The sequence below is a fragment of the Cryptomeria japonica genome, chromosome 7, assembly GCF_030272615.1.
Source record: "Cryptomeria japonica chromosome 7, Sugi_1.0, whole genome shotgun sequence".
Lineage (NCBI taxonomy): Eukaryota > Viridiplantae > Streptophyta > Pinopsida > Cupressales > Cupressaceae > Cryptomeria > Cryptomeria japonica.
Genome location: NC_081411.1, coordinates 321,090,233 through 321,110,592, shown reverse-complemented (window position 1 = coordinate 321,110,592; position 20,360 = coordinate 321,090,233). Strand labels below are relative to the sequence as shown.

Here is a 20,360-nt window from a genome sequence, read left to right as displayed (position 1 = left end):
TAACCTTGAGGTAGATGGACTTGTTTGTCACCTTGGATGGATCTATGTACCTCCTCTGGAGGGTCTTTGCATTTTGATCATGACTGAGGCCCATCGTGCACCTTATTCGACACATCTAGGTGTCAAGAAGATGCACGTAGATCTTAGACAAATTTATTATTGGGCTGGTATGAAATGCGACATTGCTGATTTTGTGTCGAAGTTTTTAGAGTGTCAGTGGGTGAAGGCGGAGCATCAACACCCGGTAGGGCTTTTACAACCTAATTTGGTACCGGATTGGAAATGGGATATCATTTTCATGGATTTCATTTTTGGGTTGCCTATCTCTTCACGTCGTTGTGATACTATCATGGTCATTGTTGATATATTGACAAAGGTTTCTCACTTTGGTCCTATTCGAGCTTCCTATATGGCAGTAGTGGTGGTATGAGTCTTCTTGGAAGATGTGGTGAGATTGCATGGGATTCCGAGGTGGATCATCTCTGATAGGGATCATGTCTTTACCTCAACATTGTGGACCTCACTTCAACATGCTTTGGGAACAGTTGAACTTTAGTTCAGCTTATCACCCAGAGACAGATGGTTAGACCGAGTGAGTGAATCAGGTTTTGGAGGACATGCTTCGCATGTATGTGATAGACTAGTAGTTGCATTGGGAGGATCATATTTATCTAGTGGAGTTTTCTTATAACAATGGATATCATAGCTCCATAGGTATGTCTCCCTTCCAGGCATTGTATGGTTGTCCTTTCTGTACTCCTTTGAGTTGGGATCGACTAGAAGACAGGGTGCTTATAGGACCGGATATTCTTCGAGAGATAGAACAACAGTTTGAGCAGATTCCTGAGCATTTGGTAGCTATACAAGATAGGAAAAATAAGTATGCAGATGCTCATAGGGTATATCGCCAGTTTTCTATTGGCGATCATGTGTTCTTAAGTGTGCATCGGTGGAAGAGTCTAATCCATCATACAAAGGGTTCTAAGTTGGCACCTCATTTGTTGGCCCTTTTGAGATCCTTGAGAGGATAGGACCTATTGCCACCAAGTCTATCCCGCATCCACTATGTCTTTCATGTTTTAGTTCTTCAACCTTATCATCCTGATGTGACACATGTTCTTGATTGAAACTCTTTGCAGGTAGACGACAGACAACTTTCCATGGAGCCCGTCTGCATTCTTTAGCGTCAGAATTTGACCCTCAGGGGTCGTACCATTGAATAAGTAAGGGTCCTATGGGACCCACATGATGAGACCTCGGCGACTTGGGAGGATGCAGCAAAGATGAGAGAGCTTTATTCTTATATGTTTTAGGCTTCCAGGAGTAAACATAGTTCTGGGGGGGAGAATGTAGTACCCCTCCTCGACTTAACTCATTAGACTCTTATTTTATTATTGTTTACTTTCAGTGAAGACATTACCATTATGTATTATTCAGACTTATATGACTTTATTTTATGCTTTATCTGAATGATGCAGGTCATTGCAGGTACAAGTACTAGGTAGGTATAGGGTATCATCTCCACTTGGCTTCACAGGTCTTAGCGTGCCTTATTTGTTCTGATGGTAGTGGAGGAGATAGTGGTTGACCCTAATCAAACCTCAATTACACTTTGTGAGTATTGTCAGTTAGTCGTTCCTTCTATTTTGTTCAGTCATCGAGTTGGTTGGTCTAACTTTTTCAGAGTCCTTATTTGGGTGTTCTCAGTTTGTGTGCCCTAGTAGATATGATTTAATTATTTGAGTTCATGACGTCACGTTATAGTTAGCATATTTAATTTATGAATTTAAATTCTTTAGCGACGATGAATTCATTAATTAAATAAAGTGCTTGAATTGAGTAGCAATTTGCATTAAGTTAGAAATATAGTTTTATTTAAACAGTAGGGGTAAATAAATTAAATTAAATGTATTTACTGTACTCTAGATTATTTTAAAAATAAATTAGAAATAAATAAAATAAGTTCTGACCTCAAACATTACCTACACAAATTCTAAAAATATAATGTTGCAACATTCAACCATATCCTTTCCTTATCCATTGATTATTACTAATCACAATTATATTTTCTCTAGTTCAAATTTATTAGAGATTTATTGATATATAAATTTTTTTTCTTTGGATAATATAAATGAATTGATTCACATCTAATATTTTTAAATATGTGTTCTTCATTTGATGGTCTTTGGAGAAAATGGTAGCAAATCTAGAACTAGCCTCTAGTTAATGAGAATTCTCCATCTATAATATAGGAAATTTTACACATGATCTTACTAATTCTGTAGTACCCCTCCTCGATTTAACTCATTAGACTCTTATTTTATTATTGTTTACTTTCAATGGAGACATTACCATTATGTGTTATTCAGACTTAAATGACTTTATTTTATGCTTTATCTGAATATGAGATGCATACTATATTTTCAGTATTTCAGTACTTGTGAATGGTGATAATTTATGGATTAGTGTTATGTACAGACACTTTACTTTATCTATGCAATGTGTAATTATATGTTGCATGTTTGCGAGTGTATTGGATGCGAGGTGATGATTTTTATTCACTCACTCCGGTGAGACAGGGAACGTCATGATTCTCCTTCATCAGTGTGCATGCCATGTATTCTAGATTTTTATATATGCATATGTGGTTTGATGATCTATGTCATTGCAGGTACAAGTACCGGGTATGTATGGGGTATCGTCTCCACCTGGCTACACAGGTCTGAGCATGTCTTATTTGTTGAAATGGGAGTGAAGGAGATAGTGGTTGACCCTAATCATACCTCAGTTACACTCTATGAATGTTGTTAGCTATTCGTTCCTTCTATTTTGTTCAGTCATCGAGTTGCTTGGTCTGACTTTTTCAGAGTCCTTGTTTGCGTTTTCTCAGTTTGTGTGCCCTAGTAGATGTGATTTAATTATTTTAGTTCATGACGTCACATCATAGTTAGCATATTTAATTTATGAAGTATAAATGCTTTAGCGACGATGAATTTCATTAATTAAATAAAGTTCTTAAATCAAGTAGCAATTTGCATTAAGCTAGAAATATAGTTTTATTTAAACATTAGGGGTAAATAAATAAAATTAAATGTATTTATTGTACTCTAGATTGTTTTTAAAAATAAATTAGAAATAAATAAAATAAGTTCAATTACTTTCCTAAATATTGTTTTTAGAAAGTTATTTAATTGGGCATGAGAAAACAATAAAAGAAAAGGGAAAGTGTTGTTTTTAGAATAATGCATTTTTACTTGCCTTTTTGGAAAATTAGAAAATAAATTGGAATGATTTTTAGTTTGAAAGGGGATTATTATTATTTTGGGAGAGAGGAAAATATTTTTGGGGAACCTAAAAAGTTTAGGTTAAATAAAATCTTTATTTTTCATTCCTGTAGTTCACGGGAATGAGGTGGTTGTTTGTGAAAGAAATTGTCTTGAGATTTATGGAATGCATGTTCTTGGAGAAGGCCAAGATTTTGGAGATTGCTTGGCAAGGAGGTTCTGATTTCAGGTTGGAAGCTTGTTACAGGATAGAAGCTCTCCAACAAATTTCTTCCTGGAAAGCTCTACAGGTTGAACAGCCTCTTCTTGTTGTTTTAAGAAAATCCATTTATTTCTTCCCTTCTTCTAAAAGTTGTTTGTTTAAAAAAGTAAAAATAAAATAGATGATTAAATGCATGCAGTATTGTTGGAGTATTGGTTATGAAGTTATTGAATATTTCAGTCCATTTGGTTTTAAAAATAAAATGCAACTCCAGACCATTCCTTTTCATTTCATGTTCTTGGCTAAAATCTATTCTGGTTATATTTTTGGTTTATGAAAAATACTTTATTTCCTTGGTTATGGTAGATTAAATTTGTGAAATTTGGGAAAAGTTATGCTGACAAAATTTTGCCAAAATTCCCTGTGCATGAAATTTTTCAAATTTTTGAGAAAATTGGATTTGCCAGAATATTTAGTTTCCAGCTATTTTGGTTTTGTTTTCGAATGAGATTGTCAGGATTTTGGTTTTGTCCTCTCTATATTGTCTCAAAGATTGAGCCAGAGATTTAAATTATGTCTGTTATTTAATATAATTGTTTATTAAATTTTATATATCTCTATGTATTTAGTTGTAGATTAATTTAATTTATTTTTGGTATTAAATGTAATCGCAAATTAAATTAAATTGAAAAAATGCAATTGAAAATTTTGTTTATGCTATTGCAAATGGTTTTTTTGAGAAATCAAATTTTTTTTTAATTACTTTGGGGGAGTCGAAGCATGCTACCCCACGATAGTAGATGCTACCCCAAGGTAGTGACTGCTACCTATGGTAACAGTGCTACCGGTAGATAGCCACTGCTATTGCAAGTTAGCGACTGCTGCCATATGCTAGTAGTGCTACCACAGGGTAGCACTCGCTACCATATGGTAGCAGGCTAACTTGTTGTTAGCCTTTTTTCTTTTTTTTAATATTTTTTTTTTTTTTAGTTTAAAAAAAATATATATAAAATATAAAATAATATATATATATATATATATATATATATATATATATATATATATATATATATATATATATATATATATATATATATATATATATATATATAAGTATATTTATATATAAAGCATTGTTATGCTTTGTTTAGAATATGATATTGTGTAATTTTTTAAATGTTAGTTATTGAAAATTAAATGTCCATTTAGCCTGTAGATTTTATTTATTAGAAAGTAAATCTTCATTTTTAGTATGTAAAATTTTATTATTAAAAATTAAATATTCATTTTAGTATGTATATTTTAAGTATGATATAACTATATGGTGTATATTCGAAGAATATATACTCATGTAATTATGTTATATTATTATATATATTTCTAATTTGGAATATGATCTATGTTATGAAAACCATTAAATTAGGATATTTGGTAATTATTCTTAAACATATGACTAGGGCAAAATTATTGAAATGTGGGAAAATTTAGCTTTTGGACAAATGACAATATGGAATTTCCTTTATTATATAGTTGTATTTTCATATTCTCTGAAGTAACTTTAATTGCAAATTATTTATGCCTTGGCTATTTAAAGAAAAGATTGCCTATTTTAGAATCTCAGTGTAAATGTTAATTGTAGTCAAAGCTTTATTTCATTGCAATTTTAGTTGTGTTGTCATCTTGTTGTAAATGGATATACCCCCTTGGTTAGAGGTTGTTGAGTAAACCTATCGATGTGAGCCATTGTGTATTTTATTCCATATGGTCAATCCTAGTTTATTGATAGTGTACCTTTCACCTGCTTTTGGTGAAGATTAATTATGGCTAACAGTTTCACCATAGTGTTCTCATAGCGAGAAACCTTTCCTATTAGTGTCGTATTAGAGAGAGTGTATTTTGAGCAGGGGCCATGCCCAAAGTGGATGGCAGGATAACCCCTCAGAAGTCAGTTAAGAAGTGATAAACTAATAATTGATTAGGGGGTGGGCAGCTAAAATATTAAACTAAGATAATGTGCCTTGCACATGGTTGAGTGCTTGTGTAGGCTCAAGATGCGGTGAGAAGGTCTGGAATGGAAAACCTATGACCTTGTCTTCACGAAGGGATTGGTAGGGTCCGCATGATGCTTAGATGCAGCCGGAGGTTTGGGAGAGGTTACGAGGATAACCCAAGATGGGGGCTAGGATATATGGACGCCTACCTAGGTTAACCACCTTAAGCCATGCGATGACACTCTTTCCTTAGGATCACTAGTGTTTGTGAGTTGAGTCACATGGGTTTTATGGAGTCATGTTGTATTGTTGTACTTGTCTTGATTTCCTGTTTGAGAGTCTTTTGCTATCTCCTAGCACAGTCAGGTGGTTCCACTTTTGGATCACATGGTCGGGTGCTAGTGCCACTTCCCATCGGATATCTTGTTCTTACCTTCATGTGAGGATCGGCTTCGCTAGTGTTGCTTGGTTCGTGACTCTTGTATCAGCTCATGTTTGAGATTATTGTATATTTGAGACCATGTGATCATTATATCAGTAAACTATGTAATCCTTGGCATTGTAACCTCTGTATTCATTTGTATTATTGGAAGCCATGTAATTATTGAATATTGTAATCTTAACTCAATGGAATTTATGTTTTTTTAGTTATCTTTCTTCTTATGTGTAAATGAATCATTGAAATAAATATATTGTAACACATTAAATCTTTCAATATGGAATTCTGTTTTATAAGAATGGTTTAATTATTGCAATTGAATTTCCTAATTAGATGGATAATTGGATTAACCTTTTGTAGTTGTTTAGTTTCAAAGTAATCTTCGTTGGTAACCCTTTAGGATGTCATTGTTAGACTTCCGCTTGTGTTAATAAACATGCAATGTTATAATTAATGCACTTAATCTTAAAAAAATTTATATTTCACCTTTTAGTTTCCTAGATGTGTTGTTTCCCTATAGGGTTCCTGGCGGGGCATTACAAATTCTATCTCTTTACATTTTATGACTTTGGATATTGGTCTCATATTTTTTATTTATAAGATTTTATTGGAAAAAATTAATATTATTTTTGGGGTGATAAGAGGTTTATTAGGTATATTTGGTAAAACAATTAGAACTTGATAAAAGTAACTTTAGTGGCTAAGTGTTATGTTGTATTTTCTATTAATGTGATGTTTATATTTTGAGGAAATTATATTTAGATCATTTTCTTATTAACTCTTCCCTTTTTCTCTTTTAGATCAATCATTGTCATAAGGTAAATGGTACCCTCCTCTATTTTTCAAAATTGGCACAAATGGTTATACTTTTGGTAATCTAGGTGTCATGGTGATTGGTACAATTAAGAAAAATAATATTTGTATAGTTGATTTTTTTTTTACATTACAAATTGTAGTACTAATAATCAAATGGAGGCTCAAAACATCATTGTCAATGTGAAATTGGTTGGAAGAAAATAATTTGGGAGATGTATTCCATTATTTCTACCTCACTTTTATATAATTGAAGGTCTCATGAATCTTCTTAGGCATTGGCATATTGTGTAGTAGATTCTTCACGTCTTATAAAAAATTTGATTCTATCTCTTTTCTGATATTTCTAGATAATGGAATGGTTTTGTGGATTATTTTTCCAAATGTGCCCATACTATTAATTGTTCTAGGAATGTCAAGTATTTGGAGTCCTTTTCTTTAACTAAATATTCAAATTTTCTTCTTCTCTATCACAATGATTTAGTTTGGTAAATCTAGTCACTTATTTATTTTCATATTATTTTTTTATCATCTTTTCATATTATTTGGATACTAAGTTAATATTAAAATTTATATCTTTTTGGTCAAAAAGTAAAATAAAATTAGAAGTTATTTGAGAAGATGGTAACAAAAATGAGACAATTCAATTCTATCAATCACAACCAACTATGTAAGTGAATAAATTATGTATAATGGGGAATAACTATGCTTCAATGTTTGAATTGGAGCCTAATTTATCTAATTTACACTAGTTTGTAACTATCTAGAAATTATATCTACTTTATATGTATAATTTATGCTAATTATACATTTAAAAATTCTAATTACAACATGTTACACCAATCAACTTTTAATAGAACAAATTGTATAATTAGAATAATCATCTATATAATTAAAAATATTTATGTTTCAAAATATTAAAAAAATTATTAAATATATCTTAATTTTGATTGAATGATAATCTTAAAATTTATATATCTTAATTTCAATTGAATGATAATCTTAATATGATATTATACATGAATGCACAATCTAAAAATTGAATATTGATTTTTCTTTGTAAGGTTGAAAGATCAGCAAGATTATTGGTTTAAATGCATATTTATGCTGAAGGAGTTCCATATTTGAACTTGATCAACTGACTTTCAAGATCAACAATCCATATTCAAGGAGAGGCGTGCAAGACGATTGAAACATTTACAACCATTCGATCATCTTCCACTTTATTCTCATCATTTTTTTTTTTTGCTTATAATTTTCCTGTCAAAATCTTTTTCGTTCATAGTGTTTTTTCTTGTCGAACGCAGTGCATTCGGTTACCTTGCTTTATGTTTTTGATTAAGATAAATAGGTTTTACAAGGACCTGAAACCCAAATCCAACAAAAATCAAACAAAGAAACCAAATTCTAACCAGCTACTAACCAGCTACAGGAATAGGGGATTCACCCCAAAACAAAAAACCACAAAAAACAAACCTATTCAAGATGCACCAACAAAACAAAACAAAATAACAAAGAGCTTTCATAAGCTCAACATTCTTCTGGATCTCTTTATTATTAATCTCCTGGAGTTCCTCCATAATAAACCTCAAACTACCAGTTACCTGATATATGCTCTTGGTCCTGGTACACGGTCCCATAGATGCCTATACCTGGTCATCTTCTCTTTTTGCATGGCAATTTCCTCATTGACTCTTTTGAGACCCTCGACACTGCTACGCATAGCTTCCTTGCTAACCTGCACCAAACCCTTTAGTTTACTCTTCAGTTTTTGTATTTCATTCTCCAGTCTGTCGATTTTAGCCTCATGTTCAGTCTTCATAACCTTAATATCTTTCACAATTTGTTGGGACAACTTTAGGAGTTCGTCAGTCTTATATAGAGCTAGAATCTCAGTGAAAGTGGCAATGAGATCCTTAATCCCCTGTTTCTGAATATTAATTTCCTAAAAAAAAATCGGATGCACTTCTCCTGATACATCAACGACTTCCCCAGGAGATTATCAACATCCATTTCTTCCTCTTTGGTCTCATTTTCATTGTTGATTTATTTTTTGTCAATTACCATTTCATCCACTTCTCCTGTAACCTTTCTTTATGTTGCTGCTCATTTTCGTTGCTGATTTCTTTTTTGTCAAACACTACTATAGGAAGATTAAAAATAGTTTTGAAAAAGATATAATATACATTAAAAAGGAAGTGCAAAATAATACGACAAAGGAAAATGCGATTTAAAAATATTCAAACATCATAGAATTATATATAAATTTATACATGGCTTGTTGAATGAAAAATTTATATAAGTAAAAACCACCAATGTAATTATTGTAAGCCTCCCCCTCCATTCATTTCACATGGTTTCTTTAGGTAACTTCTATAAAAGAAAAAACTTAATTATCATGGTGTATAATTAATAACTTAGGTGTAGGGGTTGTCCCAATATCACAGCAGTTGTAGGTTGTGCACCTCCGGGTGGAGGTCTTGGGGTTGAAACCCCCGAGCCTCACATTGTGCCATCCAAGTTGGGCAATATAGTGAGGTGGAGGTTTATCCCACCCCTTGCTGACTATGACTATCCATAGGTCCCCCATCACGGGAAAAAATATGCTCCGCCCCGCTAGTGTAGACAAACCAATCTAGTAGTGCGTATCGTGAGGAAGGCATAGCACAGATGTAGGGTAAAGTTTGATGTCGACTCTCACTATCAGCGGCTCGATTGATGGTTTTTCTCTGTTTGTTGGCTAATGGAAATGACAGCTGGTGCTCTCAAGTCGTACGGGTACTTCATTGAGGATGCCTTGGATCATGACATGGATATGAGGTCCTCCCATGTGATCTCACTAGTTCATAGCTCCAGTCAAAAGGTGCTTGCCATTAAAAAAAAAAAAAAAAATTAATAAATTAGGTGTAGTGTACTTAGTTGTTACCATATATATTAATTATATATCATAATATATTTATTAAAAATAATTTTTTATTTTTAATAATTTACATTATGTAAAATATAAAATAAATAAAATAAAAATTTTAATACATAAAATAAATATATAGTTAAATATATATTATAAAGATATAATTATATAATGTTATTTTAACAATATATTTTTTTAAATTTTATATAACAATAAATAATTGTAATACATTTTATAATATAATATATTTATATTTAATAAAAAATACCTATAGATAATAAATATCTAATAAATTTAATATTTTTTAACTCCGCATTAAAATATAGCTATATTTTTTAAATGTGTTGCATGTTGTTGATAGACTAGAGCTAACCTAATATTTAAATTAGTATTTGTAAAAATGGATTACATGTAAATGTAGCCCATGTTTGGCACATGACAATCCACTTCACGTGTAAAATTTGTAATTGTTGATCATAGTCAAATGTAATGCATAATAGGCATAGTGCAACTCACTTGACATATTAAAGGTTTGTTAACATCAAACATGGTCAAATATAGCTTATAATTTACCTCACATCCTTTACATTTATAACCATTCATTAGAGTCGAATCTAACCCATAATTGGTGTACAACAGTTCACTTCACATGCTTAAAATTTGTAATTTTCAATGTTATTCAAATGAATGCATAAGAGGCATATTGTAATCAGTAACATATTAAGTGTTGTTAACATGGAAAATGGTCAAATATAACACATCATTATTATTTTAAAAAATTTGTCACACTCTTATATTTTTAAATGCGAAATATATTTGAATTGGTACTATACACTATGTTCCATTGTCTTAAAATTTGGTAAGTGTAGATCATATGATAAGATGTTCTCCATAATTGGTACACTAAACCTCATCCTACATTCCTAAGATTTGTAAGCATGGCTCACAATCAAATATAGTCCATAATTGGTATCAAAACATACCCTGCATTCCTAATCAATGAGATAGCCTATTGATTCTCATTAACTATTCCAAACATATTTTAAAATCTATTTTATCTATTAATCACAAACATTAAAGAAGAAAATGGGAGAAAGAACAAGATGTTTTCAACTTTTCATAAGCAGTGTTTACATAGTCATTAGATGAAGAAGATTTAATCTAAATTTGACGATTAACTTTACTTATCAAATATTTTTATAATTATTTTATTAAATATATCTTATTTAAAAATATATTTTCTATGTTTTTGATATGTTGTCTATCTCTTACGAGGAGGCTGTCCTAGGTCATATTAAGAGCTGCAAGGGTATAGCTAGTCTTTTTTGGTCTATTCTCTCTCTTGAAATTCTATGGCTTATTTGGAAATTTCGCAATGATGATGTTTTTAATGGCAGATGTAGGAACCTTACTGAGTCTATGAGGAGACTCATTGTGCATCTGATTTCTCTGTAGGTCATAGTGGTCATTAGGTTGGATGAAGATAAGTCCAGTAGTGGATTGAGGATGGCTCTACCATATTTTACACCAAAGAGTTATCACATGGCTTCACATGGGATAGGCTGGACAGTGATAAGTCCCCATTTGAGAAAGCCTTGCATTGGTTTGTGAAGATCCTGGAATAGAGGTAAGACAAGTTGGATGCGTTTAAAAAGGAAGAAGATTAGATCAAATCAATAATGGTCAACCCTCAAATTGAGAAAATTACACAAGGAAGAGTATAGGTCTGGAATGCTGGGGTCAATGGCTAGGTTGCTTGGGTTCTTCTGGTTGGGAAGAACAGTCTTCTGGAGGGTGAAATAGAACTCACCTGATGTCATTTCTGTTTGTAACATTTTCTGCATCATTGTGAGATAATTTTGTAATACTTATGCTATGTACTTGTAGTGACAGTCCATGTGATGGATTCGGGCCTCCGTGACATTTCAGTTTTTTTGAGCCAGGTGATATGTATTGACATTTATCTTATATTCAATCCAAAATAAAAAATAAAAAAATTCTGTGTTCTGTCATTCTTTATAAATTATACTCTATTCTTTCATACACATTTTATCAAGGAAAGTATATAGAAAATAAATGTTGTCAAAGTATTAAATGATTATGAAGTTATATTTTATACTTCCTTTTGATAAACATAATAATGTAATATTATTTTTTTTCTTAAAATAAATCGAGAAATATTTATGTTCATGAAACACCAAGGTGATTGTTTTATAACCATCTTAGGCTACTTATACCACTCTCTTATAAAGGAGGGATTGATATTTTTTATAAGAAAATCCCTTTATGAAGTAAATGAACCTATATTTACATGTTTTGTAAATGAATATTTCATGTCATCCTTACTGATATAAAAATATAACTAAATTTAAAATATAATTCATTTTTAATCCTACTCTGTGAGGTAACTTTTAGTAAGCCAATCTTATTTTAAAATTGCCATATTTCAAGAATACATTATTTTTTTATTTTTTTTATAATTAAATCGTAGGGATTTTTAGCCTAACCTACACCAAGAGAGGCCACAAGGGGGCATCTTCCCCGAACCTAACACTCCTCCTCCATCACCAATGCACTCCCTACTCTCTCCACTTCAGTCTCCACCTCTACTCCCCCGGCCTCCTTTATTCTCGCCACCCTACCTTTCCAAGGCCACCTCTCCTCCTCCACCTTCTCTTCTCCTCTCTTATAACTCTATCTCTCCTCCTCACGTCTCTTCTCTTCCTTGTCGTCTAACTCTATTTCTCTTCCTAATTTCTAATCCTCCAATTCCACCTCACCCCATTGTCTCCCTTCCTCTTCTATCCACCCTTCTCCCTCCAACCTCCTATATGTCTCCTCTCCTCCTATCTCTTGTCTTCTCCTCTCTACTCACCATCTTCCTATCCTTTGAGCTAGTAGACACACTACACTTCTGTCGACTACCTATCACCACCAACATCAAACCAATGACTCTTGTCCTACTTTTTCCCTCCTTATCACTCCACCACTGAACTTCTGCTATCAAGGATACCTTCCTCATCGGCCACCATCACCATTTCCTTTCCTGCTAACTCCAACCTTCCTTGCTCCCCTCCTCTTCCCTCCTTTCACCGCTATCACCTCCTCACCACCTTCACGCCACCCTATTATCAGTCCAACCGTCTACTGCATCATCACCTGCTCCTTCTATCCATCATGACCCTTTTTCTCTACTGTCTCTGCCATCTACCGCGGGGATCTTAGTGCACAATTCCTTCTATCAAATGGAAAGGGTAGGGACTCAAAAACAAGAACCTTGTATTTCAATAGTTCATATCCACCACTATGTTGCGATCTTCTGCCCTATGAATACATAATGATTTTAATTAAAAAAGCAACGTTAAAGAGGGCACTGACCCTTTACAAAGCCAAATGCTATCAAAATTAAAAACACCAAGTAGGGGAGCAAATCCCAAAAGAACAAAGTCGGACAGGCCAAACTGACCTGTCAACCATCAACAACCCAACCCAAATCAAGAGGGGGGAGAAAAACTCAGAACTTGACCAGGGTGGCTTGGGAAAGGGGGTTATATTTTCCTTTCCACATATGACAAACAACCATCTAGGCAACACTATCATTAGGAAATTTCAAAGAAGAATCAAGCGGGGAAGACCCTGCAGGGTCACTGCCAGACTACTAATGTAGACCAGCAATAGGCTATTAAAGCGGAGCAGTAGCAAGAGAACAAACACCAGGAGTAGAGTGAAGGTGAGGAGCAAGAGCAACAGGTGCAGGAACCAAGGGGGAAGGGTCTGCAACAATAGTAACATCAACCAGGCCTTCATCAGTAGTAAGGGGCACCTCGTCATGAGATGAGTCAACCGAAACAGAACCTGAAGCATTAATCATCAAGTGGTCTTCCGCAACATCTTTCCACCAAGTAGTAGCACCTTTGTGACGAGAGAGAGAGAGAATAGTCAGAAGCAAGGTGACCCATTGAGAAGCACCTTTGACAGCAAAAAGGGAGGCCCTCATAATCCAGCAGTTGGGTCCAAGGCCTATCTCCAACCATAAGAACCACATCCCTAGGGAGGGCCAAAGATATGTCAACATCAATTAAAAGGCGAGCAAAGGTAGAATGACCCTTGGAGAATGTGGCATCATCAACCTTCAAGAAGCTTCCAATGGAGTTACCAATGGCCTTAAAACAAGAATGTTCCTAGAAATGGAGGGGGAGATTGGGGAGACAGACCCAAACTGGATGAACAAAGAGGGATTTTGTAAGGGGGTTGAAGGAAGGACTCCAGGGCTTGATAGAGAGGGAGTGATCCCCCCAAGTCCAAAGCGTACCCAAAATCAAATCATGCTCATGAGTAGAGGTAAAGGAGGCAACAAAAAACCCCTTAGCACAAGGGAAAAGCTTAATGCCATAAGAAACAAGGGGCTTCCAAGAATCACTCACCTAGCGATGAAGGTTCAGGAGGGAAGGCCAAAACCTAGTAAATCTGTAGAACAGAGCGTCGCATTGATAGAAGTCAACATTCTCCATAACCTCTCAGCCATAGACCACAACAGGAGAGGTTTTGGCACAAGGAAGAGGATGAACTCCCTTAGAAGGCTAGGCAACAGATTTAGTCACACGGGCAAAGCTACACTTTCCAACAAAGGGTCTAGGCATAGCATCTTCACCCTAAGCATCACCCATAGCTGCAACAAGTGCCTCCAAATCCAAAACTGGGTCAGAGACACCATCTGTGGGGGACCCAACCCAAAACCCCCGCGTAGAAGGCGTGGGTGAAGATGGAAGAGAGCCTCTATCAACAATCACAAGAGGAGGGAGACTAGCACCTTGCAGACCACCAACGATAGAGGCAGAGGGTTGAGACGAAGCATCCACATCACCCACCAGGGAGGAGGCAGGGCTGCCAGCAGGGGATGCCGAGAGAGAGTCCAACGAAGTTGAGGGCCACAAAGATCCACCACTAGGTATGTCCACAGTAGCACTGCAACTACCCATGACCATGACAACAACAAAAGTAGCACCCAACATAGGGTCTAGCGCTGCAAGGGAGTCGTTGCGAGGGTTTTTCAAAATTGCCTGCGCGAGAGACATTGTGGGAGAGTAGGACTATACTACACATCCCATGAATACATAAAGTTATTGAAATACAAACAATAGAATTATATGGATGTGGGAGCTAAAGATAGATGTTTGGTATTGATTACCTCATTTCACACAAGTGGCTTAGGAAATTTACACATCATCAAAATAGATTTTTTTAACTTAATATTTAGACAATAGGATATCAAAGCAAGGAAAATGAGTCTTAGGACTTGTCAAATACTTTTCAATGCAATTAAAAAGATGAAATGAATATTTGGGGATATTTTGCAGGGAGATTTTAATTATTTCATCTTTATGAACAACAACTTCCTTGTGGACTTTAGAAAGCAATGTCTTTGTAACTCAAAAACCTGAGCTCCCAAAGGTCCTATACATTGTCATGGTGCACAAAGATCTCATTTTTTTATTATCCAACATTTACAGCTTTTGAAAGCTACTCTCATTTTCTTGTTACCCATCATTTATGATTTTTTTAAGTTTCTTGAAAATTATTTGATGCCAATTCAATGGGTAATTTTGTGTTCCATTCCTCTATGAAATTAATGGCACATTGGTTGATCTATAGACACATATGTTAAATCTAAAGCTATTTGAAACCCTCTTGGTGCTCCTAGTCACCATGTATAGCACTATGGCCAACATATGTAATAATATCATACATGTCCTCTCTCTCTTTCTCTCTATTACTTGTCTCTCTCTATATATCTATATCTATATATCACTTCCTATATCTTTATCTTTCTACCTCTCCATCTCCCCCTATCTCATTATCTCCTTATTTATATCTAAAATTCACCTTCTCCATCTTCCTCTCTCAATCTCCTTGTCTTTTAGACTCTATGTTTCTCCATCTCCCTCTTCCTTTCTTCATTCATCATTGTCCTTTATATTTATCTCCCTCTCACCCCTCTATAATTCCAAAGTTCTCTCTCTCTCTCTCTCTTTCTCTCTCTCTCTCTCTCTCTCTCTCTCTCTCTCTCTCTCTCTCTCTCTCTCTCTCTCTCTCTCTCTCTCCCTCCCTCTACCTATCACACTCCCTTCTCTTTCTATACCTCTCTACTACTCCTCTCTTCTCTCTCTATTTCACTTACACCATCGCCCTCCCTCTCTATCTATTTATGTACATCTATCTCTATCTCGATCTCTATCTTTAACTGTATCTCTATCTTTCTATCTTTCTTTTATATACACACACTCCTTGTTTCTCCTTTCCTCTCTTTATTTCCATCTGTATCTGTATCGCTCTCCCTCTCTATATAACTCTCTCTATTAGTTCTTTTTGTCACCTTCTCACTCTTTCCCACTCTATATCTATCTCCCCACCTCTCCCTCACCCTCTCTGTCTATATCTCATTATCTCTACATCTCTCTCTCATATTCATTCTCTCTCATGCTCTATTCATCTTTATCTTATTCTCATTCCTTCACTCTCTAACTCTTACTATCCATGTCACTCTTCCTCTAACTCCCTATCTCTCCCTATCTTTGTTTTTCTCTCTCTATATCCATCTCATCCAGTTCTATGTCTATCTTCCTCTCTATCTCTCTCAGACTTCCTCCCTCTCTCTCCCTCTCATCCTAGTGCAAGCATAATATGAGGCCATTGGTGATAGAGCCTAATTATCTTCCTTATTCATAGGTTTTGTTTCAAACATGTTTGGATCATTGTAAGTGGATGAGTAGTTGTTTTGAAGCTATTACTTCTCCATTGAGACCTTTGTTACAAAAACAACATTTTCTAAATTGCCTACCAATTGACCTCATGTACTACACAAATGTGTGTAAAAAGCAGACCAAATTTTTCAGTAATTAAGTTCTCACACCTCTTCGACATACCCATTGCGCACCAAAGTGCAATTACTAGTTATTCCTAATATTAGAAAAAGTAACCACATTAACGCTTTAATCATTAACCTTCCGTATGTTTTTTTTCCTTTCCTCTCAGTACAGTCCATTGGCATATCTACATGTTTATTTGGGAAGAGCGACGAAATCGATTTTAATTTAAATGATATATAATGTGTAACGTTAGTTATGAGCAGATTTATTTGCTTTTAGAGTGTCATAGACTAATAAACAGATAAGTTGAATCTCCAAAAGAGTGGTTCCCTTCATGTAACTGCATGGTTTGAATCATTTAATCGTAGATTTGAAGAGAAAAAAAGTAAACTGCAAGAAAAGGAAACCAAATGTCCAGAACGAAGAATACCGAGTTTATTATCATTATTGTAGTCACATAGAATCACATAAACATTTACAGAAGGCATAAAACAAATCTCATTGACGATTAAGTACAAATATATCTTATTGAAAATAGTATCATTTTTTATTGATGTTGGGAAGAGATTCTATAATCTAAGAGTTCAACAGTAAATTCAAGAATGCCACGGTCTTGCAGAAGATAGTTTCTTAAAGTAAACAACTTAACAAATACAGCCTATTGGGAATAAATCACTTGCATTTTAATCTACCACAAATTTCTTCCTAATTTGGAAAACCCTCTCCAGAAGCCGGTCAGAGGAGGGAAGGATTTTTTTGACGCTCTCCCTCTCCATACATCTCTTACCCCATGCATCAAGTAATGGATATTCTGTTTCAAACGGTATCTTGAAATTTCCAATAGTTTCAAAAATATGGAACCAGGACACATAGGGGGCTAAGACAATATCCAGGAACCCGAAATCCTTCCCTCCGAAGAAGGGCAGAGATCCACTTACTGACATTTCTTTCAATGCGCCTTCTAGAAATTGCAGGTTCTCCAGCATCTCACGCTTGGCCTGCTCTTGAGCCTCATCTTTCGATTTCACTATACGAAACCCCGCGTCAAAAAACTGCAAAACCATAAAACGTATATATTATACCTTTTCAGTCTCCAGCTACTTGAAAATGTGCTTATCTAATAAAATCCTTATGCCAACTAGAACTGTCAAACCGTTACCTGCTTATCAGCGAAGTCGGCCCAGAAGCGGGCAAGGGCACGATCAAATGGCGAAACCTGCTTGGAGTCCCATGTCTCGTCAATGTACTGAAGAATGATAAGAGACTCGCATATTGGCTGGTCATTGTGAACGAGGACAGGTATTTTCTTGTGCACGGGATTCATTTGCAGGAGGAGTTCACTCTTATTCGACAGGTCCTCTTCTTGGTATTCATATTTCACGCCAATCTCTTCAAGGGCAATCAAGATTCGCCGGCCGAATGGACTGAACCATGTGCTGAGCACTTTCACTTGTTCCATGTCAAATCACACGCAACACAATCTTCAGACAAGTAATGTTTGCTTGGTGTTTATGTTTTGGCATTAGAGCGTGCATATATATAACAAAAATAAAGTCGGCAACTTTGGCGGTGATTCAACGGTGGAATTATGGTGGCGTAGGCACTTACGTATTCATTCTTCTGACGTTGGCCCTTGCGTAACGACGTCCATGTCAAGGAGAAGTATTTGACCACGCAATCAACTGATCATATTTTTCATTGCGAAGAGTGCGGGGCACGAAAAACCATACACAATATTTTAAACAAGTACACGGATAGTTTTCGACTTAAACGCAATATTCAATGACAATGGGCAGCTGCAGTCATGTTAGTGAGTTTCTCAGAAGTGTTTTTATTATAGTATTTCTCTTCATAATATCTAGTTTTATTATACATTTATATTATATATTGTAAATAATTATTCAAAATATAAGAAAAAAATTAATTAAATGATCTAAGATGAATCTATATTTGAAGACATAAGAATCCATGAATGTTATATGAAAAAGATAAATACATTCATTAAGAAGTGAAATAAATAATTTTTTACTTTAAGTAAAATATTATCATTATCAAATATAAGTGTGTCATTTATTAACTAAAATGCTCATGTAAAGTAGTATTGTTGTCATAGTGAAAATATGTATTCATATGTGTACAACTAGTAATGTAGCAATGCATGCATTTGATTATTTGATATTAATATTTTATTCCATCACGAATATAAAAAATGGCCCTTATAAATACATTGTATTTTCACTTGAAATGTGAACAATTTTAAAACAATATTAAAAAATGTCTAAATACATGGTTTGTAACAACTTCATGCTATAGGTATCCTCTAGTAGTACCAAGTGCTCATATGATTTAGAAGTACGAGTATATATCTTGTTATAAAAAAGAGACAAGATCCTTAAAATAACCTATTTTTCATTTTGTCTTTTACACAAATAATGAAGCATAAAAGAAAGCCCTCATCCACAGTATCCTCCTAGTGAAATATTCAAAAATTAAATGGTTCCAAATACTTGGAGACTCAAAATTAGTTGTTAAGAAAGCAAAGATAGAATTCATTGCTAAGAGTGAAAGAGTAAGATCATACTAGTGTTAGGTAACAGGATCTCTTATAAAATTATCATGTGTGGAATATGAAAGTGATTCCAAAATCTCAAAAATATAAAATTAGAATAGATGGTTCATATTAGATTCTAATGTGATCTTCTCAAGAACCCTCTTATAAATAATGTTAAAATGATAATTATATAAACAATCCAAAATAATAGAAATCATTGGCAAGTATTTGAAAGTTATATTTATATTTCCTTTTTGTAAGGAAGCTTAGAAAAATCACTAATTAAAATCAATTGAAATTTGAAGAGACATTTGAAAAATATGTATTGACACTTAAATTAAATTAATTCTTAACATGATCTAGCTACTAACTTCCTAGCACTCTTCTGACATCAATCCTTGCATAGCAATGTCCATGTCAAAGAGAACATTTGACCATGCAATCAATTGAGGTATATCCTTAATTGTGAAGGGTGTGGTCCATGAAAAGACATCAATAGTATTTTAAACAAGTACAATTTTACTTTTCTACTTACTGTAATATTCAATGAGAATGAGTACTTGTAGTCTTCTTAGAGTGTTACTCTGAAGTGTTTTTATCACACATGTTTTTGATCCAAGGAGACTATGCAGAGTTCAATTGTTGTTATTGTGTATGTGTTTATAATATTTTATCTTATTATATATTTATACTAGATATATTATAAATAATTAAGTTAAATCTAAATAAAATAATAATTAAATGTTGGTCTAAGATGAATCCATACTTGATACAGAAGAACCTATGAATGTTATATAAAAAATTATAAATACATTAATTAAAAAGTGAAATAAATAAGTTTTGTTATAAAATAAAATATTATAACTATCCACTATACGTGTTCCATATATAAAATAAAATGCTCATTTAAACAAGTATTGTTGTCATAGTGAAAAATGTTATTCTTATATGTATAACTATTGAGATAACACTGTATATGTGTTGGAGCATTTCATATTAATATTTTTCCTATCACAAATATAAAAAAGTGAACACAATAAATATCTTGAATTTTTTCATGAAATGTGAATGGTTGTTAAAAAAAATAGAAAAATATCCAAAGATAAAATTTGTAACAAAATCATGCTATAGGAGGTATTTACTAATAGTACCAAGTGTACAAATGGTTCATAAGTAATATTAGATATCTTGTTACAAAAAGGAGAGAAGATCCTTAAAGCATTCCTTTTTATGCTTTTCTATACAAATCATATAGAATAAATAAAGACCTCATCCATAATATATAGAATAATTGTTTGACCAG

General features: G+C 33.9%; 1 protein-coding gene across 1 annotated transcript; it reads right to left on the bottom strand.

Annotated features, from left to right (window-relative positions):
• Positions 1-17,017: 17,017 nt before the first annotated feature.
• LOC131051599 (probable glutathione S-transferase) lies at positions 17,018-18,003 on the bottom strand. The gene is made up of 2 exons (XM_059207614.1): positions 17,666-18,003; positions 17,018-17,558 (listed from the first exon to the last, which is right to left on the bottom strand). The coding sequence occupies exons 1-2, from the start codon at positions 17,963-17,965 to the stop codon at positions 17,190-17,192; spliced, it is 669 nt and encodes a 222-aa protein (XP_059063597.1). The 5' UTR covers positions 17,966-18,003; the 3' UTR covers positions 17,018-17,189.
• Positions 18,004-20,360: the final 2,357 nt, after the last annotated feature.